Source organism: Haematobia irritans, chromosome 4, assembly GCF_050003625.1.
Source record: "Haematobia irritans isolate KBUSLIRL chromosome 4, ASM5000362v1, whole genome shotgun sequence".
Lineage (NCBI taxonomy): Eukaryota > Metazoa > Arthropoda > Insecta > Diptera > Muscidae > Haematobia > Haematobia irritans.
The window spans coordinates 2,754,538-2,780,102 of NC_134400.1; the positions used below are offsets into that span (position 1 = coordinate 2,754,538).

At 33.2% G+C, this 25,565-nt stretch overlaps 2 protein-coding genes across 6 annotated transcripts in view; one reads left to right on the plus strand and one right to left on the minus strand.

Annotated features, from left to right (window-relative positions):
- tey (teyrha-meyrha) overlaps window positions 1–10,604 on the minus strand; it is a 33,593-nt gene extending 22,989 nt beyond the window's left edge. For all 5 annotated transcript variants that reach the window (XM_075305908.1, XM_075305905.1, XM_075305906.1 and 2 more), the window contains exon 1: window positions 9,630–10,604. In XM_075305908.1, the coding sequence (XP_075162023.1) occupies window positions 9,630–9,746 (117 nt within the window). In that variant the 5' untranslated portion in view covers window positions 9,747–10,604. The remainder of the gene's footprint in view (window positions 1–9,629) is intronic.
- LOC142234740 (uncharacterized) overlaps window positions 1–25,565 on the plus strand; it is a 303,670-nt gene that overhangs the window by 46,314 nt on the left and 231,791 nt on the right. The gene's annotated exons all lie outside the window — the stretch shown is intronic.

Here is a 25,565-nt window from a genome sequence, read left to right on the forward strand (position 1 = left end):
TACAGTACACTATATAGATTTAGGGTTACCTGAGAAAGTGGATATTGTCCCATTTTCAGAAACTTGGGTGGTTAAGTAGTAGCGATAGAATACAAGTTACACATTTGTGTCATTACTTCCAGCAATATCAAATGCTCAATGACCGTTCCATTAGTATTTCTTTATGGAACATCCACCTAATAATCCATGTTTCAACTCAGGATAGAGAGATTCAGGTTCTGACGTTAGATTAGATTGAAAAAAGTATTAGAATCTCTTCGCGATATCAGAAGTATGACGAGTCACCTTTGAATCCTTACATTCCCAAATAATGTTTGACTTTTACAAGATTATTGATTTCAAAATGTCGTAGCAATAGATTATGAAGTGTTTTTATTTCTTCCTCATTTGCACTATCCACCAAAATGTGTAAATTGTTTAAAAGAAAAAATGTCAGAAATAAAATTTCTGTTTTCAGTTTAAATTTGTTCGAGTGGTGGTATACCCATGGTCTACGGCCGAAATTTTCGTCTACCCAGGGCTTCGACACTGTCTTTAGGATATTTTCCCGATAATATTCGGCATTTATTTTGACCCCACGGTCGATGAATAAAAGCCGACAGCGACCATCGGCCTTTACGGCGGCCTACATCATTACCATCGGCTGCGCTTGAGTCCTGGTGGCTAATCGAAGGTGTAAAATTTCAACTGTCCGCCTTGGCAAGTAAACTCGATCAATTTGTTTGTTCACAAACCGTTCAATGGCTTTTCATCGGAGAAAACCAAAGTGGTAACTTGCTACTTTCGTGTAAGCGAAGAAACCTGCTTGGCTGTTTCCAGTTAACTTTGATATTAGGCTCGAATTCTTCTAAAAGTTAATTTGAAATTCCTTTTTTATGAGGCAAATGACAGTTTAATTCTAGTTAAAGTGGATTTTGGCTTTAGTCCAAGCTCATATGATATCTTAATATGATATCTTAAGTTCACGAGCAAGTTGACTACCACTGTGGTGTGAACTTTGATCAAATCTGGCATTCACTTTTCGGATCATTTCTGTCGTGAGAGAGTCGTTTTTGTGTCTCGCGTCAAGCAGGGCTCTCTAATGGTATAGACTTTTTTGAAAAAATTGAATGAATCATTGTCTTCTTCATTATCTTTATTGCATCAGAATGCCCGTGGTTTGAATGCGAAACTGAGAAAGGTTTTCTTGGGAAGTTTAGATTTTGAATTTGATGTAGTGGTTTTCACGGAGACGCGGCTTAGGTTCGATTTACTGGAAGATGAGGTATTCTGCAGCGATTTTCTTCTCTATAGGCATGGTAGAACATTGCGTAAGGGAGGTTGGGTTTTCATTGCAGTTTGTTGTGTGATTTCGTCGTCTTAATGTGAGGTGGACATTTCAGCGGGAATTAAGTTTCTACACGCAAAGAAAAAAAAAAAAACGTTTGGAAACGTGTACCGAAAACGTTTTTCTTTTGTTAGAGTTTTTTGAATTGCTTCGAAAATTTTAAACTTTTATCACCAAAAAAATTCGTTTGTTACAAAATTTTTATTTTTTCAATAAAAAAAGTTATTTTTGAAATAACAACACAGTCCATTTCGTTTATATCAAACACTGTTCTTTTCTGACTTTAGGTCTTTAATAAGACACATTTTACAGTTCAAAATTTAATATAGTACAATGTAATGTTGAACATTTTTTCGGAATCTTCCGAATATATCTGGAATATATGTAAAAAAACAAAAGCAAAAAAAAAACTTTGGCCGCAGCAGGGATCGAACCCACGACCCTTGGCATGAGAGTCGGACGTAGCTACCACTGCTCCACGGTGCCAAACTAAATGTTTGTTTCTGTTAAATAAACTTTGTTTATTCGGTTCGTGGGCGCCGCAAGCTATGCTATATAAATATAACTTATATGGATATTTATCTATTGATGACCATAACAGGTACATAGCTCAGTGGTTAGTGTGTTGGCTTACAATGTGCATGGTCCGCGGTTCGATTCTCCGTCCAGGCGAAAGGTAAAAAAAATTTTAAAAATTTATAAAATCGTATAATTTCTTCTACATTGTTGGTATTACAGGAAAAGGTGTTAAGAACTAAAAATCCTCGTGGATGTGAGAAAGATGTGAGGGACAATGCAATTAGCAAGAAAATAATGTTTTTTTTTTGAGCTAGTCTTTATAAAATTGTTTTTACATCCTGGAAAAGAATAAACGTTTATCACAAAAAGTATATACTTTTCTTCCAAATACACTTCCTTACAGCGAAAAGCAAATGAGAAACGAACTTTGTTTGTCTAAAATTTCGTTTGGGAGGAAAGAATTATTTTTTTGCGTGTATGTGTTTGCTTGGTGCGTCATGGTAAGACGGTTTTTATTACGGGCTCTTATGTTCCTCCAAATTCAGGTATTGAGATTTATGAGAGTAATCTCCAATTAAACATGTATGTTAGTGGAATAAATCTGTAAGCAGTCAGACGAGCGGTTTAGAAATGATGGCAACATAAAGATGGTTGCAACAAATACCAGCCACACTGTATAGTAGTACTCAGGAATCTTGAATTCCGTATATTGTAGACGTCAGCTTCGTTGTCCCGCTTGTTCTAAGATAATATGACAGCTCACCTTTTGCAATTTTCTTCTCGCTCTAGAACGTATATTTGAGCGATATGGCGAAATAATGTTTTCATATACGTCAGGCCTAATTATGTCTCCTTTTGGATTTTAAGCAGACCAGAAATGCTGCAGATTGAAAGATTGCATGAGGTGGAAACAAGCAGAAGGCTGGTATTTAGTCATGTGCACGGTTGAAAAAGACTGTTTTTCATATGTTTGGCTATAAACATTATATGTTTGGAACACAAATTTTTAAACACAATATTTTTGAGTGCAAGCACATAATGTTCATAAACTAGCATAACATGTTTGGGACATATATGTTAATATGTTAGAACATATTATGTTTGGGACATAAAATGTTTGTAAATATAATCTGCTTGGAAGCAAACATATATTAATTTAGAAATAGCCTATAAACATTTATGTGTTTAGTAGCTTGGAGCGCTATTTAACAGGGAGCGATATTGAATTAAGTTGGTGTTTGTGGCTTGTTATTACAAAATTAACATTTTATTTTTCCTTGGGCAATTGATCAGCTACTTCTTTGATCCTTACAAACTGTGTGGTCCGTTGTTCGAATCCCCGTCCGGCAAAAGGTAAAATTAAAATAAAAAAAATCATACAATTGAATAATTTCTTCTAGAATGTTTGTATTACAGAAAAAGGTGCTAAGAACTAAAAAATCTCGTGGAAGTGAGAAAGATGTGGGGGAATATACAATTGGGCAGAAACAAAATTTTGAGCATTCAGGTCGAAAACCCATGTTACCTATATTACCTGTTTATTTTCATAATTCGTTATGATTGTAAATATATAAATAAATAAATAAAATTTTGAGCACAATATTGTTTGGGAGAATTTTTTTTAAGCATATAATATTTTTGGGTGCAAAATGCTTCCAAACATATTATATGTTCACATAATAACATATTGTTTTTTGGAAGACAACATTATTGAATTTGGATGCAAAAATACAAAATGTTTGAAACTTAGACTACCCAACCATATATTGTTTAGACTAATATGCTTTCAAACATATTATATATTGGAAGAGATCAAACATATAAATATTTGGGCAATACCCAAAAATGTATAAGCTTGAAGCAAAATATGTTTGGGAGTATATGTTACAGAAGCGATTTTTTGTGAGCGTGTGCACAAAAGAGGAGCAATTATTGTTGCCAAGCTCGTCTACTGTCAAGTTTTAGTTGAAATATGCTGTTTTTTATCTATCCAAAAGAAATGTCAGTGAATAAGTTCCAACATCTTACTGTGATACTATGAGGGGAATGACGTAAGAATTTCAAAGTCTGGTTAGTTGGATGTATAAATAATTTAGTGTTTGGTTTATTTACTTCTTTTAATCAAAAGACCGTCCCCATTCCCGCGATATTTACGGTTTTCATTTAAATTTTCCGAGTAAAATATACTTTTGGTCTTACGATTTTTTGAACCGGACTACATAAAATTTCAAACTCAAATCTTAACCTATTATTTTGATAGTTTCGGAAAAATTTTAATTTTGTTATAATTTTTGTATTTGTACATACGATTCCTTATGCTTTTATGATGCTTTCTATTTAAGCCAATATTAAAAGATAGGAAAAGAAATTTAATAGATTTTGAAAATTGTCAAAATACCATTAGTCGATTTTTCATATAATTAAAAACCTTGATTTTGTCTTTTGGTTCATAAAAAGTTAATTTTGTGTCCCTTGGCTTTATAAAGGTATGTTTAATATTGCAAGTCAATTTTAGCCAGCGTCAATTTTGAATGTCATGCAAGGACGAGTTTTCGAATTTTTAAACTATTCCTAAACGATCTTAACGATCGCTATATTGATCCGCACATTCGGAAAAAAATTGTATCCAAAGATTTTGACCTTCCCTTAAAGATTTTGGTATTGATTCCGAGCCAAAGATGCGGATTCTTTAAAATAAAGAAATTTCTTAGCGACCTATCCGGATTTAAATCTAGAACCAATAAAATTAAAACTAGGATACAGATCCCATTTATCAAATTTTCATTCTCTAAGGTACTCACGTACAAACAAATACCAGTTTAAAAATCCAAATTATAACGGATACTTCAAAGTAAAAAATGTTTTCTTAATTCCAAAAAAAAAAAAAACTTTAAACCAAAGGGGCTAAATCCTCAAAATAAGTCTTAGACTATATTCGAAGCTTTTTTATCTTAAATCTAAAGTTTCAAATTTTCAGTTAATTTAATGGCAATTTCATTTAACATTTAAATCAAAAATGTGTTTTTTTACTTTAAGGAAAATTAGCCTTAGTTCAAAGACATGTGACATTAACGGAGGGACGCAAATTTACAAAATTTGTGTCCTAAATTTAATGAAAAAAAATTTTGAAGCAAAGATTATAAACTTAATTTTAATTAAAATTTCACGATTTTAAAGAAATTTGTCCTTAATATTTTGTAAATTTCGCATCCTAAAATTTATGTTGCGTAATCTTTAATATCACGTAAATATTTTTTTCAGTGTACGTCAGGCCTAATTATGTCTCCTTTTGGATTTTTCTAAACTTTTTTATTTCTCGGTTAACCCCAATCATATGCTGCAGATGAGATTTGTTCAGTCCTTCTGCGGAATTTGTTAGAATATGATCCCTGGAACGTCGAGTTCAAATCTATCGTAAGTGGGGATCCTCAGCAGGCCTATTATCTATTCCATAGCATACGGGTTATTTAGTATATTGCTGTCTACAAATATAATACAATATTTGTCTTATTGGATTATAAGTATTTTCCTATTCGGGATGCTTTGGTGTTCATACATACTCTGTATCGAAGGATTTTTCTCTTCCATACACACATTTATGTAGAGACATTCATTGGTTTGTTATTTTGCCGAGTCGCTTATCTCATATCTCCATGTTTTGGTATGAATACCACCATTGCTCCCTGCCGAAAGCATTCCACCAAAATGAGGCGCTAAGCAATCCTCCTAATGTTTAGTAGTGTAGGGAACTCTACAATGTCATTGGGTTCCATTTACTTAAATGCTACGAAGCTTTTTTTATTCATCTCGAATATGTTGTAGGGATAAATAAATATGTATGTATGTATTTAAATAATTTGCGTTTTGGTTGGCAAATGGGAGAAGAAATTGTTTGGATTATGGCATCCGTTGATGCTATAGCATACGTACGGATAGCAGGTTAACAGACCGACGGAAAAACTAAATTATTGCTAGATTTTATATTCACACCACCATTTTTACAACTGCAATAAGCCATGTTGTGCTACCAAAAACATAAAACGCAAAGTACACTTGGTAGACATGCAATGGCAATTGACTCAACAAAAAACACCTCGTCAGGTCATGATTGATAACAACAACTACGGCAACTACAACGTGTATGAGTGGCCAAAGGTAACCGGTTTTCATAAACAACTGTTCCATGGCTTACAAGCGTAGGAACGCACCATAAAACGTTAACAACTCAATAAAGTTTTTAATTGTTGACACTTTTGAAAGTTGAAGTTTTAGGGCCCTCTTCAGACCACCACTAATTGGGGAAGAATATGGCGAAGGCCTTGAAATCACGAATTGCCAATACGATTAGCCACTGATCTGAAGCTACTTACATGTCACAATGCAGGTAGATGATTGTTTACTTATACTTCACCATATCGTCACCTTCATCTACAGTTTCGTGGACATATTGATGCCTTGTTTAACATACTTGTCCGGTATTCGATTTATGGTGAATCTTTGAGAGTGTAATGTATGCTCTGGTAACTTTTGGTGACCAGCATGGATGAAAGTTTAAAATATTTTTCATCATTTGTAGCATCAGCGTCATGATCATTGCTCATGTTTATGATGACAGACCTGGTGGTGGTAGAACGAAATAAACTGCCAGCAAACTTCCCTTTTGCCAACAATATCTCATAAGAGCCGTTTTGGCGTTGGGACAACATTACGAGTTCTCCAGAACAATCACCGTACATTCAAGTGGCCAGAGCCTTAACTTGGCCACAATCATAAATTGTCAGCAAAAATCTACACACAATAGAATACAGTTTTGAATAGGGGGAATGGTGGGGGCAAGTGTAGCTCAACATAGGAGTATAGAAGATCGGAGTTCAGCCACTGTTTAGCAACAGAGATAGTGATGGTGGCGTTGTCTTCACTCCACACAAGAATGTGGGTTATCTGTTGCCTGCCTTTTGTTTGAAGATCTACTTTTGACTGTGTCCGAGAATTGTTCGTTTCACTCACCAGTAGATGCATAAAACGTAGACATCAACGACCGTCAGCAGCAATCTCTTTCTGGGTGTGCTGATTTATTGCGGTCAAATAAACTGCTACCATAAGCGCGAAATTTTAAATTCAAAATCAAATATCCGCATGAGTCCCCTGGACTTGTATTGTATTGATCCTTGCTTCAATATGGTTTGGCTACTTACTATCACTTCCATGGCCAGCTAAAGCAAAAACCACAAAAAAACTACAAAGTTTATGGTCCCATAACGAAAGATTCTTTGCTAGTCTATTGATCGATCGCAAGGTGAAATTTTGTAGAGTCATCATAAATATGTGTGTTTCGTTCATATAGCAGCAAGGGGGTGATTGTGTGTGTCCGATTACTTGGAACTTTGTCAATGTTCTTTTGATATTTGTGGCAGACAAACTGTTTTGATTGTTCCATGTTAACTTGAATTAACTCCGTTTTGGAATTCACTCAAAAATTTCCAAGAGTTGATCTTAAGGTGATTGTGTATCTCTGGATATTATTTGAAAAAATGCCGCTCGGAAACTCTTCCATGGACATATCAATGAAAAATTCTGGAATCTCTCTGATCCTCAGGATAAACGAATAGTTGTTGATATTAGAGTATGGCAAATCTTTTAAGGAGCTTGATTAGTATCTCTTTATAGAGACAATTTAGAGAAAAATTGTCTGTAGACTTTGTTCGATTCTTTGGTGATAGGGATGCAAAAGTCGATTATCGATAAAATTCTCGAAAAGTTCACCTTTTTGAAATCTTTAAATGATATGCATAGGCATCGGATTTCCAAATCGGATGTACACTACATCTAGAAGTTCACTTTGAACAAATTAAGTAAATCTACTCTATACCCTAATAGAAAAAATACGATCCAAAGTCGTGAAAGGACGGTAACAAACTAAAACGTTCACGAAAAATCGAAACAGAATGTTAACACAGAATGTTAACACGGTCCACGGGCATTCACAATTTAATGAGCGGCTTTCGTTTTTCTTTGGTCATGAGAAGTCTTAAAGTATTCGTTAGACGTTCTTATGACAACTCCGTCGGTGGTGCAATGCGCTAAGGCGACTGTTAGGGCGTATGGTGCAGGCAATCCAGGTTCGAGTCATGACAGCCGATTTTATATATTTTTTATAAATTCTTAACTATTACGTTTTCAGTTTATGACTAGTCTGAATTCTCGGGCTGCCGATATTTCAGACTCACTTAGACTATTCCAGGCCATTGTGACACCACAGTGGTGAACTTCTCTCTTATCACTGCCCAATTCTATGTTTAACTCAATGAGAAATGACCTGTTCTCCATCGACGAGTCCCAACGGCGTTTTACATTGCCGTGAAACCACTTAAAGAAGCTTTGAAACACTCGGAAATTTCACCAGTAAAAGGGTATAATGCAGCACTCATAAACGTTTTGGTGTTCAGTCGAAACTGGAATTGAATCCAGCGCTTACCTCTGCGAGGAATTCACTGATGAATTTATAAGGAAATGTCCCACTTAAATGCTCTTCTTTTTGTATGAAATTCAGCGCTTTCAGAAGCAGTACATTTACATGAGGAAATCATTGCGACTTTGGTACGCTTAAGAATGCACATAATAATTTCGAATATTGCAATCATTATAGCACTAAAGTACTTCCAGATAACGGTAATATACTGCCTTTAAAAATTATGAAATTAACACAAATTTGTTTGTACTTCAACTTATTTATTTTTCGTAATATCTCTTCGCACAAAATCGTTCGTTCGTAAGAAGTCGTGATAAAAAAAAAAACAAAAAGCTCTTGCTTACAGAAGTGCATCTTGGTAGGCTAAGGAAGAATCACCCGCTTACTCTAGTGCAACGAAATTGCGTTAATTTCAGCACTTCCATATTTTAACAAATTTTTGTCGGGCGTTCAATAAAAAAAATGATTAAGTGCATCGCCCGCTATAAACGAAGAACTTACTCACACCTTTAGAAGAAGTAGCGCTGAATTCTGCACAACTCAGAATAGTAGTGCATACAGTATGAACACTAATATTTAAGTGCTTCCAATTTTATAATTATTTTTTGCTGGGAATCCTAAAATTTGGCAATATAGTCCTCCTTAAAGAGATGTTCAAATTGAAACTTGTTTAAAGTCCGACAGTATTTCAAGTTCTTCGTTACGTGAAAAACGAATTCTTGCGATGTTCGATTCCGAATATCAGAACTTGGGGGAATATATCACGAAAAGAGATTCCAAATTCGATATACGAGATTTGGATCCTAATTCTAATTTTACATTTAAAACTATATAAGTTAAAAAATCATTTTTTCAAGATGCCTCATCTTTGGCCCGGAATCAATACCATAATGGAGCCTAATTGAAGGTTAAAATCGTTGGATCCAAGTAAAATTTTTTGATGTTAGTTTAGGGTCTACAAGAAAAATCCTTTAACTTATATCCAAAGATTAGATAAAGAAAACAAAATTGCTTTTAAATCATATAAACTTTGTGTCCTAAATGAGCCTTTAATGAGTTTCTGGTACTGGCACAAACATAAAGATCAGAATTAGTTCCTATAAAATCAGAATCTGATATAACCCCCATATATGCTATAAATAAGTTAGAGTTCCTGAAACGGACTATTCAAACTGGCCTTCTCAAAGGGAATATTTGAAAAAAAAAAAAAACAGAAAATTTTCCAAAAAAGACTTTTAAGGGCATCACTCTGTTACTATTCCAATTTATTTTAGTATAAATTCTTTGCTCTAATATTGCTCATAGGCAACTTACCCGTGAGGGGAATGGACGTTGTCCTCTCAATGCCTCATGCAAACCGGAAGCAGCCTCTGATAAAACAACCAATGCTTGTGACGGTATATGACTGCTTCCAAAGGCGTTACTTTCCATAATACACCAACGGAATGTTCCAAAATTGGGAACACTATGTAGCCGGCACTCACTTGAAAACGAGTGAGCGTTTCGAGATTAAATGGCCGATGTTAATTAAATCACTGTGACCTTTCACACATTTGTTTCCAATCTTATATTGTATATGTTGTGTATTTTACAATATTTTATGATTGTTGTTGTTGCTGATATTTTTTAAATTAATTCACCGCTAAACACTTTCACTAAATTTTTTGTCGTTATTGTTGTTTTTTTTTTTGAAAAATTTTCCTCAGAGATAATTATCTCCCTTTGACGTTGACGTTGATGTTGTTTTCCATAGATTCACGTGACCTGTCACAATTATTATAGTCACACTCATTACTTGCGAATGCATAGGTAATTACTTAACTATCATCACACCACTGCCAACAACAACAAAAGCAACATTACTGCAGCACTACATCGATTGGCATGTGTGTTCGACATGCAGCAAATATAACAAAAAATCAACTTCGATTCGAGACAACTGCAGTAAATTTTGAACTAAAGTCCCTGAGTGACTACCACCGATTAATGTTGCTGCAGCTGCCGTTCACTATCAGAACACCAGTAAGCGATGCTAGTACCACTGCTGATGACTAACTGACAGACTGTGTAGTCCGACGTCTACTACTAGTAACTTAATTAAATTTGCAATTACTTTAATCGCTGTTGTGTTTTTTGTTGTTGTTTTTCGTTCTCCTGAGCTATGCTACACTGTTCGTTGTTCAGTTGCAATTATGAATGTGGTGGTTAAAGTTGTTGTTGATTTTTTTGTTTGAATGTGATTAATTTTTCATTGACTCCCGAGCCAAGAGTGATACACCCGCACGTACGTAAAATCTGCTGGAAACTAAAGTGACTTTTGTATTTTGCTGCCCATAGCCATCAGTCAGTCAGTCTGCCTGTGTGCGGCACGAGGACTTGTTATTGAGTCAGTATACAGAGTACATAAAAAAAACCAGTTCCATATTTAGATACTTGCGCACTAACAGGGTCTAACACAATCAGCCTCAATTTCAATAACGGCAACAGGAACTTGGCGAAAACACATACACAATTCTTGGTTGCTGCTACAGCTTTAGTTCCCGCCCCCATTTTGTTGCATTGTGTACGGGAATCTTTGATTGGTGCTTAGTGAACCGGTTTATTCAAAACATATGGTGCGTGCTCTTTTCCCCCAGGCAACCTGTGTATGTGTGTGAGGAGTGAGAGAAAGATACAAACAAAATGAGTTTAGCCATTGCTGTTACAAGAGCGTGTGTGCGTGTGTGTTAAGCACGAGTGAATGAATATGTGAGGTTGTCAAGAGTACATATATAGACTGATGACGACTTACTACATTTCTGCTGCCAACAACTACCAGTAAGTTACTCTCACTCACACCCATTTGTATTATGGACTCTTCTTGGATAGATATTACTATTGTTGGTGTTGTTGTTGTTGCCACAAAGGCCCAAAAGCAGATATTGGCTCTTGATATATGTATAACGAATACGATGTTGTTGTTGTTCTTCTTCTTTTTACAGCAACCAAATAACAACAAAGTCGCTACCAGATGTGTGTGTTCAGTTATTCTTCTTGCAGTAGTTGTTTGTGCTACTCTGGCTGTTTTGTTGTTGCTGGCGAGTGAGTTAAGTACACTTTAGTAATTTACAACATGTTCACAACTAACTCTTTGTGTCCTATTCCAAAATGGTTGCACACCATCTGGATTGTTCTTGTGTAGCCCCTTTGTCTGTAGTGGATGGGAACAATGTTTGGCTGTTCCTTTTTTTGTTTTGCTTTTGAAGACTTTAGTTAGTCGTGTTGTTGCTTCTGTTGCTTTTGGTTACCAGTCCATGTTTTCCTCTCACTCAACGCCATACCTATTTTTTTTTGTTTTTGTTCAAAACTTAGTTATTTTTTCTCTTGGTTGTGTCTTCCGTAACGTTCTGTCAGTTGTTGGAAATGGAATTTTTTTTTGTATCCTTCTTAGGTGTATTCAATTGTGTATACCTAAGGAGCTTTGCTTTGTGACCACCTGGTGTACATTTTGGTATCCAATACAAATTTTCCTCAATACCAGAAGGCTTTAGAGATTACAAGAGTTGATCCTCTTTAATAGTAAATTTTTAGAAAGCGTCCTGGGCCATGAAGGTATAGGAAGAGGGATCAGTGATGATTCTCGTGATCATATTAAAACAGGAAATTAACGTTTTCACAGAGAGCATAATCATTTTTCGACTATAGTATGTACAGAAGACCATAAAAGCAATATGGCCATTATGAATTATAAGAATCGATTTTAGATCCCTTCATAGTCAATTCAACAAAATGTAAAATTCTCATCATGAATATTAGTTGATCCTTTAACCCTGCGTCGTGTCACTTTATCGTTGCCAGATTGGCAACGTCCGTTGGCCAAAAGAATAATAGGATCAATCCTAGTTTCCGTCTAACATCATAAAGTTTTTAGGAGGTGGTTAATGTCTTCTCCTTTTTATAGCCGAGTTCAAACGGCGTTCCACATTGCAGTGAAAACACTTAAAGAAGCGTTGAAACACTCAGAAATGTCACCAGAATTACTGAGGTGGGATAATCCACCGACAACGTCTGTTATCCGTCGGGCAAAAGAATAATGGGTTCAATTCTAGTTTCCGTCTAACATCAAAAAGTTTTTCGGGTGGTTAATGTCCTCTCAGTAGTGCTGGTAACAAAGCTTCTCTAAGTGTCTTCAGATGTAATGTGGCGCGCCGTTTTGAATTTGCTTAAACTTAAATTTTAGGACTCGAAATTTTCGCAATGCTAAGGACAAACTTCTTTAAAATAATGACATTTTAATTAAAAGCAAGTTTATAATCCTTGCTTCAAAATTTTTTTTCATTAAATTTAGGACACAAATCTTGAAATTTTGCGTCCCTCTGTTGAAGTTGTAGATCTTTGAAGTAAGGCAAATGTTCCTTAAAATAAAGAAGAACATTTTTAATTTTAAGAAATCGTCTTTAACTCAACTGACATATAGAATTTTTAAATTAAAGAAAAAAATGCTTCAAATATAGACTAAGACTTATTTTAAGGATTTGCATCTTTGGTTTAAAGTTTTTTTATCATTTAGAAAACAGTTTTTACTTTGAAGTACTCGGCATAATTTGAATTTTGAAACTGGAATTTGTTTGTACATGAATACCTTTATTAATATATCGCAAACAGAGAATAAAAATTCGATGAATGAGATCTGTATCCAATTTTAATTTTATCGATCCTAGATTTAAAGCCAGGGAGGTCCCAAAGAAATGTCTTTATTTTAAAGAAGCCGCATCTTTGGCTCGGAATCAATACCAAAATCCTTAAAGGAAGGTCAAAATCTTTTGGATCCAAGTAAACTTTTTTTGAGTGTATGTGGTAACACAATTAACTGGATAATCTAAGTGGATGTGAAAAACGAGGTGCCACCATACCTAAATTACGTTACTACTCATTTGATCTTACTACACCAAGTGTTAGGTCGACTCCGTTGATCGGGATAAACAATGATACCATAATTTTCTAGGAGAGAAACATATTTCACTTCAACGAAATACACATGAGCTTCCCAGCAAAAAAAAAAAAAAAACATTGGAAATTGTTCTAAAGGCACTCCCAAAAATGTCCTCCCAAAGATGTTCTTTATTTTAACTACACAGGAAGTTCTTTTAATTTAATATTTTATTAATCGTTTTTTTCGGCAATTTTATTTATTTTTTTTGTCGAAAATAATGCTGAATCCATTCTAGAAAATTTTAAAATTTTTGAAATATGAGGTCAAACGTTTCAGACAAGCGTTAGAATGCATTAAAAAACATAAAAAATTCTGTGTTGAAATGGTTCACATTCGTCCTAAGACAAGCCCATGTTAAATTCATCGCTTTTGCGCCTATTTTGCACCACTTCTGCATCCAAAGAGAACATTTTCTCTACTTTCTTGGCTACGATTTTTTTGGCTGGGTTTGTGATCATTAATTTCATTGCCTGATCTGTCACTGGATCATTCGTAATTCACTCAATAAAATGTTCACGTCAAAAATTGTTTTGATTCCAAAATCACTGTGGATTTCGTTTAAGTACTGCCACTTTTTGAAAAATGAGTGGCTTTATGCCGCAAATATGGCACATTTTGGGGTTTCATAAATCCATACATAAATTCAAAAATAAAATATAAATAATAAAAATTATAATTTTTTTGATTAAATTTTTATTCACGTTTATCACAAAAACTTTATTCTTTTATTTCAAAAAAAAAAAAAAAAAACTTTTACAGTGAAAAGCAAATGGCAAACGATGTTTGTTTGTTTAAAATTTCGTTTGAAAGGAAAGAAATATTTTTATGCATGTAGTCAATCATGGAATAATTGTAGTTAAAATGACTTCCTCATGTCCAGGGTCCGTTAATAATATCAGCAGACCATACTCCTTCTTCTATTCAATGGAATGCCTCTAGAGATACAAACTATAGTCCTTTTTAAGATTTGTGTGATTTTACTCAGATGTTTTTTGTTTATTCGCCATAATGGCTCAAACATCCATTATCCATTGTCGCCTTTGCCGTCTTTTGAGAGGTACTTGGTATACTTGTGAGTTTAGTAAAGTTTGTTAACAAGTCTATGGCCAAAAGTAAAGGGTGATTCTTTTGAGGTTAGGATTTTCATGCATTAGTATTTGACAGATCACGTGGGATTTCAGACATGGTGTCAAAGAGAAAGATGCTCAGTATGCTTTGACATTTCATCATGAATAGACTTACGATCTGCCACAACGTCGAATTTTCAGTGAATGGGCCCTAGAAAAGTTGGCAGAAAATCCGCTTTTTTATCGACAAATTTTGTTCAGCGATCAGGCTCATTTCTGGTTGAATGGCTACGTAAATAAGCAAAATTGCCGCATTTGGATTGAAGAGCAACCAGAAGCCGTTCAAGAACTGCCCATGCATCCCGAAAAATGCACTGTTTGGTGTGGTTTGTACGCTGGTGGAATCATTGGACCGTATTTTTTCAAAGATGCTGTTGGACGCAACGTTACGGTGAATGGCGATCGCTATCGTTCGATGCTAACAAACTTTTTGTTGCCAAAAATGGAAGAACTGATCTTGGTTGACATGTGGTTTCAACAAGATGGCGCTACATGCCACACAGCTCGCGATTCTATGGCCATTTTGAGGGAAAACTTCGGAGAACAATTCATCTCAAGAAATGGACCGGTAAGTTGGCCACCAAGATCATGCGATTTGACGCCTTTAGACTATTTTTGTGGGGCTACGTCAAGTCTAAAGTCTACAGAAATAAGCCAGCAACTATTCCAGCTTTGGAAGACAACATTTCCGAAGAAATTCGGGCTATTCCGGCCGAAATGCTCGAAAAAGTTGCCCAAAATTGGACTTTCCGAATGGACCACCTAAGACGCAGCCGCGGTCAACATTTAAATGAAATTATCTTCAAAAAGTAAATGTCATGGACCAATCTAACGTTTCAAATAAAGAACCGATGAGATTTTGCAAATTTTATGCGTTTTTTTTTTTTTTAAAGTTATCAAGCTCTTAACAAATCGCCCTTTAAATAAAGCATTATTCTGCAATAACAAAAACAACAAGAAAAGTTCATAATTTCAACGTATTGTAGGTATTCTCCTACACACACACACTCGAACACATGTGCACTTGTGTAGAATGCCAGCCATATTTCTAAATGAAAGAAATACTTTGGCCCAATGATGAACAGAAAATAACAGAAGAAAAAACCAAAAAAAGAGTTGTAACTTGTCAAGACGCCATAAATGATGGCCATCTTGAAATGTGGAGGCAAGACTTTGAGCAAACGAACAAAAAGAGGGTACATCGCCAACACCAGAAAAACAAAACTAAGCTCACGTAGAGGTTCGAAACTGAGCAGTGTATAAAGTCTCATCATCACCAACACTCTAACTTACAAGCAGTAAAGTTGTCTCAGCCTGTAAATACACTGAGAAGAACAAAAAGTGGGTATGTCATAAACATACTCTTGAGTTTCATTGTGAGGAACTCAAGGGTAGAATAAAGAAAAAAAAAAACATGAACGACAATATCAAGTAGTTTTTTTATTGAATTAATTAATTAAATGATTTCAATGCCTAGAGTTCTGGGGGCCTCTTAATTATTCATTTCCGCATAGAAATATTCCGCATCCGTATAGAAATTTATCTATGTTATCCAGAGGATAATCAATGATTAAGCATTGCAAACAATTAAGTGAAAAGTTGTTTAAAGAGTCGTATATTCTAGTTTATTGATCGTTGTAGCTTAGAGCTAAAAAACTTAGTATCAGTCAGCTCCCACAAAAATGGGCCAGGTTGATTCTCCACTTATACCCATACGACCAATAAGGCATTTCATATAAAATACAACCAAAACAAATCCAAATCTTTTCATTACTAACAACATTCTCTCAGTGTATTCAATAAACCTGAAAGAAGCCTTATATCAACAGCAAAAACTTCTACGGCTATTTAATTGGTTTTGTTAGTAAATTTTACAATAATGTACAACAGCATTTTTCCAAAGTTTTTGCTCATTAGAAGTCGTCATTCTCCGAAAGATTTATAATCTTTGGGATCTGGCTAAATTGAAGACAGATTTTCACTTTGTTGTTATTGCTATCATCACAGCGTTTCCCATCATTGTTGCTAGTGCTGGTACGTCTTGTGTGGATTATTATATACAGTAACTTTTTGTTGGTAGATATTTCATACTCCTTCCCCCAGGACCCAGGGAGACATCCAATGCGCATGTTTTGATTTGGGCCCGAAATCACCTAACAGTAGACTACATAGGAGCACATTTTATACTTCCACACCAACAAACATCGCTTGGTACATAAAACCATCGTCATCATCATTTTCAAGTTACGCCCTATCTAACTTGCTTAGACGATTTGAGGTACCAACTTGGAGATGGAATTCCAGAGTAGAGTGGGAGTTTATTTACTTGTACATAGACATCTAATGTAAATAGGATCTGTGGCCAAAAGAAAGGGGGATGGGGAAACGTTTCTCCCCCTCCCCCATTCAATGATGAGTGAAAAAGTGACTATATATGGAAGTGGACTGTATTTAGCAGAGTCATATGACGACTGACGAACTGACTGACTCCAGGACTAGAGTCTTCTTCTCAACTGAATGAAGCGAACTACCCTGGACTGTAACTGAAGTGAACATGGAAAGCTATGGCCAGTAGATTTGCTTTATTTATAATCTTTGTATTCGTTGTTTTTGTTGAATTTAGTCTCAGCCTAAAGAGGTATCCAACTAAAAGTGTTCGCATAACATCATCCCACTCCCTCACCCCCACCGAAAATATGTAACTGCTGTTGCTCGTCTTTTTTTGTAACGAAATTAAATTCTTGATTCTTTGTATCTACATAATAAGATAGGTTTGATTACACCGAGAGCAGAAATTTTAAATATTAAAAAAAATTAGGACAACAAAAGAATTTCATAAATAAAATTATAATTATTCGTAATATTTTATAATTTCTTTAAATAATGTAGTATTTAGTAATGTTAACGAATATTTTCAACATCCTAATGAAAAACACATTGTCAATCGAACCAAAAAATCTACCAACATTTGGAGAAAAATTTACCAAAGAACTACCAAACAAAAAATTTTATTTCTATAGAAAATTTTGTCAAAATTTTATTTCTATAGAAAATTTTGTCAAAATTTTATTTTTATAGAAAATTTTGTCAACATTTTATTTCTATAGAAAATTTTGTCAATATTTTATTTCTATAGAAAATTTTGTCAATATTTTATTTCTATAGAAAGTTGTATCGAAATTTTATTTTATAGAAAATTGTATCAAAATTTTTTTTAAAAAAAAATTTATTTCTGTAGAAAATTTTATCAAAATTTTATTTCTATAGAAAATTTTATCAAAAGGAAGGAAATTTTATCAAAATGAAGGAAGAAAAATTTCGGTTAATTTTAGAAAATTTTAATATTTTTAGAAAATTTTAACTAAACTGTATTACAAACGCTGGCATCACGCCGGTGTCATTAAAATAAGTAATTATTTTTCGACAAATTCAAGAAAATTTATTAGACATAATTAAGTTTTTTCACTTGTTAAAGAAAAATTTATAGTTTGAAGGAAAAACTTGGAGTTCAAAATTGCAAGAATGTCTTTAGTGACATACAAAGTTCATGATGGACGCATTTGTAGTAAAATTTACAAATTTAAAGAAATACCGAACTATTTTGTGGAAGACTCGAATTTAGTTAATCTTTATGCTTCATTTGTGTATATTTTTTTCCTCGGTTTTAGTTAATTTAATTAACGTACCCAAAAAACTATTAGAGTAAAAGAAACTTTCTCCAAACATAATAATTCCGTGAACTAAAATAAAGTTAAATTGGGTTTAGTGAAATAGAGAGTTCACTTTTTTTGAGTGTAAAGATAATACTTCATAAAAATGGAAATTTCGTTTGTCTAAAATTTCATTCCGGAGGAAAGGATTTTTTTTTGGGTGTGGAGGGTACACATGATTCGGCCTGGTCGAACTTTTGGTTGTATATTCTTGTTTTACTTAGCTGTTCTGAGGTATTGCTGTGGCAAGATATAATAGAGAAATTCCTTTTTTTCTCAGAATTTTTTTTGACACTTGGATATTTATGTATATGTGTTTATATTTAAAACACACACACATGGCAAGATATAATAGAGAAATTCCTTTTTTTCTCAGAATTTTTTTTGACACTTGGATATTTATGTATATGTGTTTATATTTAAAACACACACACATACAAACTTCCAAATATTTTTCTAAATGTTGAGTGGGTGTTGGCCATTCACAAACAACTGAAAATATTTTGCCAAGTATTTTATTTTTCTTTGATGACCACTCAACTAGAAAATACCAACAACATATTTCTATGGCCGAACTTATGGTTTTATAACAAAATAAAGATAATTTATAGAGTGGTTATACTCTTAAGTAGAGTACAGATAAATAATTCTTTTGAGATGTGATGGTTTGCTTCAGTTTAATCTAAAAAAAAAGAAAAAAAAAGCAAAAGGCGATAAATCCACATCGAGACTAATTTAGAAGATTCCTCTTCACTTTTTTTGACATTGCAAAGAAACTGACTGAATTAATGATAAAAGGTCAAGTGATCAAGACATTTGTTTGCAGATATAGTTTGCAGGTGAAAATCGATGAAAATCACGCTAGCATATTACTTATAAACTTGGTATATTGTATTTAGAGAACAAATATAACATATATAAATATTCCCCCATGTTCCGATATTCAGAATCGCAAATCGCAAGAATTTGTTTTTCTTATAGCGAAAAAATCGATATAATCTCCGACTCCAATCGAATTATAATTTGAAATTCTCATTAAAGAGATCTATATTACTAAGATTTAAGTTTATAGGTTTCGGGGTTAAGAAATTATAACCAACCGAAAGGTTTGCGAATTTCAATTCCGAATATCGGAACATGGGGAATTGTTGTTCTACTTGGCCGATTTCTGAGCTGTTAAATTTGGTTAGTCTGCTAGATACTGTTGGTTGAAACCTTACATTTGGTTCGAAATATTTTTTCTCCAAAAATTTTGAAATTTGTGTTTCCCATTTTTCATCACATAAAATTCTATTGCTCCCCAAAATTTAAAGGGAGCAGCAAAACAAAAGCAATCCCTGGAAAAGTACTGTTACATTTAAAAGTGCAACAGACACGGCTAATAGCTTTCGAATGCAATAACAACATTAGCAAAATTATTGCAAGTTGCAAAAGTACTGTTACATTTAAAAGTGCAACAGACACGGCTAATAGCTTTCGAATGCAATAACAACATTAGCAAAATTATTGCAAGTTGCAAACATTGGCAACATATGCCCAATTCGACTGCTTTCTCATGTCTAATTTAAGCAAATTTTGTTGATGACTGGCTGCCAGCCATATGATTCCGATGGCTTTTTGCAGCATTCTGTCCAATTAACTCAATTTGGAAGTCTCGTTTTTTACGGTTTATAAACATTTACATCAGCTGAACCATACATTTGGAGATGTTTTCCAAAAGTCATCATTACAAATTACTTTGAGGCTGACGATGGCAATGCGTCGAGATGTCCAGTGTATGGTATGGTGTTGGATGAGTTTGTGATTGTACTCACATAGCCTAGCCTTCGTATTCGGCTATTATAAACAACTGTAGCAGCAACAGTTCTAGTAGCCCCACTTTAGTTGAGGCAATCATAAAAATATATCACACAGTCATTATAAACATCATTATGGTTTAAATGAAATCGAAACTAAGTGGCTGAGTGGATGGCTGGCAACATATGGTAACACCTTTTGTTCCTGTTTAGTTAGCTCATCCACCACCACACAATCCATTGAAATTAACAACAACAATAAACAAAACGTCAAGAATGACGACCATAATGCTGCTGGGTGGCTATGGTATATTCGCTATAGTTCAGTAACCCCCACCTCCCACGTATATATTCCTCATACACACGGATTTTACTTGGCCCAACTCAACCCCAAATGCTAAATGTTAGAATAATATTTCCCCTTTTCAAAACACATCAACAGCCAGCCAATGTAACAAGTCAAGTCAAACAAAAAAGATTAAGATGCCAACCAAAACTCATCCATACAAAACATCCGGCCATAGAGGCGCATGTATACAAGGCCAAGTCATAGGGCCAAACACTCCAATATCCTCCACCCTTAACCCCTTAATAATCGATTATTATTTTGTTTCTCTTTTTCTTAAAAAAAACTAACGAAGTTGGATTTCTTGGGAACATACGTGCAATACTACGATACGTTTACTTGCACATTGGGTAGGAGGAAGAGCAATTCTCGATAGGGAGAAAAGTCTCTGGACGCGTTCATCAATCGAACTGCTGGTTTTGTAGATAGGTTAGGAGTTATAATAAAAAAAATATATATAACCTCTTTTTGTATTCAATAATGAAATAAATTAATCCAATTAATTTTTAATTGAAATGACTTCAATCATAGAAATGATAGTATCAATCACCCATGTCAATTAAAAAATTATTTGTTCCAATTAAAAAATTAATTTACACAATTAATGTTTGTGATTGATTTTTGTTTAAATTAAACATTTTGTTGGACCAATTAAAATTTTAATTTAATATTCTTTTAAAAAACAATTAATATTTTAATTGGGAGAATTTTTGAGATATTTTTTTCTGTGCAGTAATAATATTACTCAGCAAAAAAGTATGGATCCAAGAGTGATGCAAAATCGGATCAGAAGCAATGAATCTTACATGGGCATGTAATAAGGCGGAAGTTATCTCACAGAAAAAAAATATTTTTTGATGTTTGTGTATTGAACTCACAAACATTTTTTGTCATACCCAAGCCCCTGTGCATTCCAGTGTGCTGCTGTACACCGGCAACCGACAAATTGATTTCGTCTTTCAATCTGCATATCGCGATGAAATTTATAATCATCGACAATGTCGAAGAACTTCTAAATGGTTTTCTTATTGTTGTTCTTATTGTTGCTGATGGGGGTAAAACAGAGCAATAAAACGTTTTAATTTCGACATAAATGTTCAGCCATAAACACGCGTCTCAAAGTGAATTGTTTCGTATGGCGTGTATGTGTGTGGGGGGACCACCACAGACAAGACTCATCGAAAGGGGAATGTCAAACGCGTGGTGATATCCATCCAAACAGTGCTTCTAAACAAGGGTGTTTGTTGTATTTTGGAAAAAATATTTATGTGACATTTACATAGCCCAATGGAAGGATGTGGGGGGGATCTAGAAATTCCTTAAGCCCGGGCATAGTGAAAACATATGGCACGAACCATAATGCCACCAACAAGAAATCCCTTCACATACTTAAAGCAGAATCCTTTGGAGTTGCTTCAGTACTACTACCCAAAAACGCCATAATACCATCAAGTATGTTCCCACATTCACAATTGTTCACGTACTCTGGTGGTTGTTTGCGCTGGCCTTGTTTACGACAGACGTAATGTCATTTAGCCTAATTTCCAATGGTATCACTTAATTACCTCCATTAAAATGTTAGATTTTTAAGTACTATGACGTTTACTCGGTAACTGTGGGTAATTTTGACTCCTGTTGAAGAAGCGTTCTATCCTTAGGCCTTGGGTTTCTCCTCCGAAGTCATAGCCTTGTGTATCGAATTTATTTAAAGGAAATATGATCGTCATCATCACAGTACATTTTACACTTTCAATTTAACCGAGTGTGGTAAATGTTTATTGGCGATTTGTCTCTAGCGACTCTATAGCTGATTTTAACCCTTTAATTAAAAAGTAGCTTTGTCTGGGTGAGGAATAGAAAAATCGTAATTTCCTGTCTTGTGTCTTTCGATTGTAGAAATTAGCCCTTACACATTGGATAGGTGGTGTGAGGTTCAGTTTCATAAAATGTAATTTTTATTTGTTGTTATACAATTATTACAAAATGTTTTTGAGGCCATGATAAGAAAATTATACAAATTGTAAACGTTACGAATTCATGACAATTCGATGGGGTCACTTACCCATTTTTTTGAAAATCGAAATTAAATTTTGATTGGTTTAAAATTGAAGTTAGATACGATTATATCATCACGAAAAGAGAGTTAAATATTCCGAACTGACATAAGTTTGTAGGAAATTTCATTGGTTACTGTAATGAATCGATTGATTCGCTTGAGAATTTACCAGTTATGATTTTGCCAAAGTGAGACAGACTGACAGTCAGGCTTTGAAAAATAAATACTAGTGGTCTCCGGTTTTCTTTACCTTTACTCTTTATCATTTAAATCCCCTTATATCCTCTTCCTGTTTATGTTTTGATACATTTGCTCCACAAACCTTATTATTTAAAATTTTCCTCCCCACACTTCGTGTCTCTCTATTTGAATTATTGGTCCTTTACCACCAATTAATCAGACCACATGCAAGTAACATATTGCTGTAAATCGTTACAATTTGTGTGGTACACAGTTTCCGAATACCACAGAATTACTCTTTGAAATCTGTCTCCTTACCGTGAATAATTGGAAACTAGTTCTTTTGCCATTGTATTTGACTAGGAATTTTGTAACATTTGTTGCCAGATTAATTGCTCATTTCAAATTGTGAATAATCACAATTTAATTAGGTTTTAAATGTACACACGATTGCTTATAAATGCTTGAATTGTTTGTTGGCTTTTGAATAACTTTAACTTCAATAGAATTCAAGATGTAGGCGAAATACAAAAAAAATATTATCAATACTTATTTAATTACGCAGAAACAAAATATATTGTCGAAAATTATTTAAAATTTACATTACATTAATGCCTAAGCAAACAATTTTTAGTTTATCCGAAAATCCAAAATGTTCACTCAAAAAAAAAAAAGTTTACTTGGATCCAAAAGATTTTGACCTTCCCTTAAGGATTTTTAATTCCGAGCCAAAGATGCGGATCCTTTGAAATAAAGACTTTTTAGCGACCTATCTGGCATTAAATCTACACTCAAAAAAAGTGAACCCTATATTATACTAAAGCCAATTAAACTCTATTTTAGTTCATGGATTTATCATGTTTTGAGAATGTTTTCTTGACTTTAATAATTTGTTGCATACCTTAGTTCAATTAACTAAAAAAGTGGAAAAAATTATACCCAAAATGAAGCATAAATATTACCTAAATTCGTGTTTCCCACAAAATAGTTCAGAATTTCTTAAAATTTGTAAATTTTACCAATAATGCACCCATCTTGAACTCCGTATGGCACTAAAGACGTTTTTGCAATTTTTAACTCCAATTTTTTCATTCACACTAAGAAATTTTATTTTCCAAGTAAAAAAAATATTTTTGTCTAATAAGTTTTCTTGAATTAGTCGAAAAGTATTTACTTATTTTTGTGATATCGGCGTGTAATACATTTTAGTTAAAATTTTCTAAAATTAACCAAAAATTTACATCCTGGTGGGGTCACTGTTTTTTTGAGTGTAGGATCAATAAAGAAAAAATTTATTTTCTTAATCCAAAGAAACTTAAACCAAAGAAGCTAAATCCTCAAAATAAGTCTTAGCCTATATTTAAAGCGTTTTTATCTTAAATCTAAAGATTTAATATTTCAGTTAATTTAAGGGTGATTTCTTTAAATCAAAAAGGGATTTTCTTTATATTAAGGAAAATTTGCTTTAGTTCAAAGTCGTATGTCTTTAACAGAGAGAGGCAAATTTCCAAAATGTTGTGCCCTAAACTTAATAAAAAATATATTTGAAACAAAGATTATAAACTTTCTTTTAATTACAATATCATTATTTTATAGAACTTTATAAAATTTAGGTGGCGTATCGTTATACCACGTAAATATTTTTTTCAGTTCACTTAATAAAAATAGATTCCGTATTTTGCATTTTTGGGGCTCAGACTCACGGTTGCCACTCGAGCCCAAATAAATCTACCAAAATTTGGAAAAAATTACCAAAAAATCTACCAAATAAACAAATTTTATTTTGTCGAAATTTTGTTTCTATAGAAAATTTTGTCAAAATTTTATTTCTATAGAAAATTTTGTCAAAATTTTATTTCTAGAGAAAATTTTGTCAAAATATTATTTCTATAGAAAATTTTGTCAAAATTTTATTTCTATAGAAAGTTTTGTCACAATTTTATTTCTATAGAAAATTTTGTCAAAATGTTATTTCTATAGAATTTCTATCAAAAATTTATTTATATAGAATTTCTATCAAAATTTTATTTCTATAGAAAATTTTGTCAAAATGTTATTTTGTATAGCGAATTTTGTGAACATTTTATTCCTATCGGAAATTTTTTCAAAATTTATTTGTATAGAAAAGTTTGTCAAAATTTTGTTTCTATAGAAAATTTTGTCAAAATTATGTTTCGTAGAAAATTTTGTCAAAATTTTATTTCTATAGAAAATTTGGCAAAATTTTATTTCTATACAAAATTTTGTAACAATTTTATTTATATAGAAAATGTTGGCAAAATTTTATTTCTATAGAAATTTTTGTCAAAATTTTGTTTCTATAGAAAATATTGTCAAAATTTTGTTTCTATAGAAAATTTTGTCAAAATATTTTTTCTATAGAAAATTTTGTCAAAATTTATTTCTATAGAAAATTTTTTTTCTATAGAATTTCTATCAAAAATATATTTCTATAGAATTTCTATCAAAATTTTATTTCTATAGAAAATTTTGTCAAAATTTTATTCCTATCGGAAATATCGGAAAATGTAGTCAAAATTTTGTTTCTGTAGAAAATTTTGTCAAAATTTTGTTTCTATAGAAAATTTTTCAAAATTTTGTTTCTATAGAAAATTTTGTCAATATTTTATTTCTATAGAAAATTTTGGCAAAATTTTATTTCTATAGAAAATTTTGTCACAATTTTATTTCTATAGAAAATGTTGGCAAAATTTTATTTCTATAGAAAATTTTGTCAAAATTTTGTTTCTATCAAAAATGTTATCAAAATTTTATTTCTATAGAAAATTTGTGACGAACCTCTTAGTTTAAGAAATTCGCGAAATCTTCCAAAACATCAAGAATTTTACCAATCTACCAAACAGTACAAATTCTAACTGTGGCAACCGACTACGATTTTGTCACTCTACCTTTGATCTCTAGTTAGAATTATTTCGAAGAAAGTTGCCAATTTCTCATCTATCTTTATTTCAAAACTCTTCATTAGCAAGCCCATGTACTACTACTGATTGTTGTCTATAAGACCTGTATTTAGTATCTCAATTTTATGCTTGTTTTGGGGTA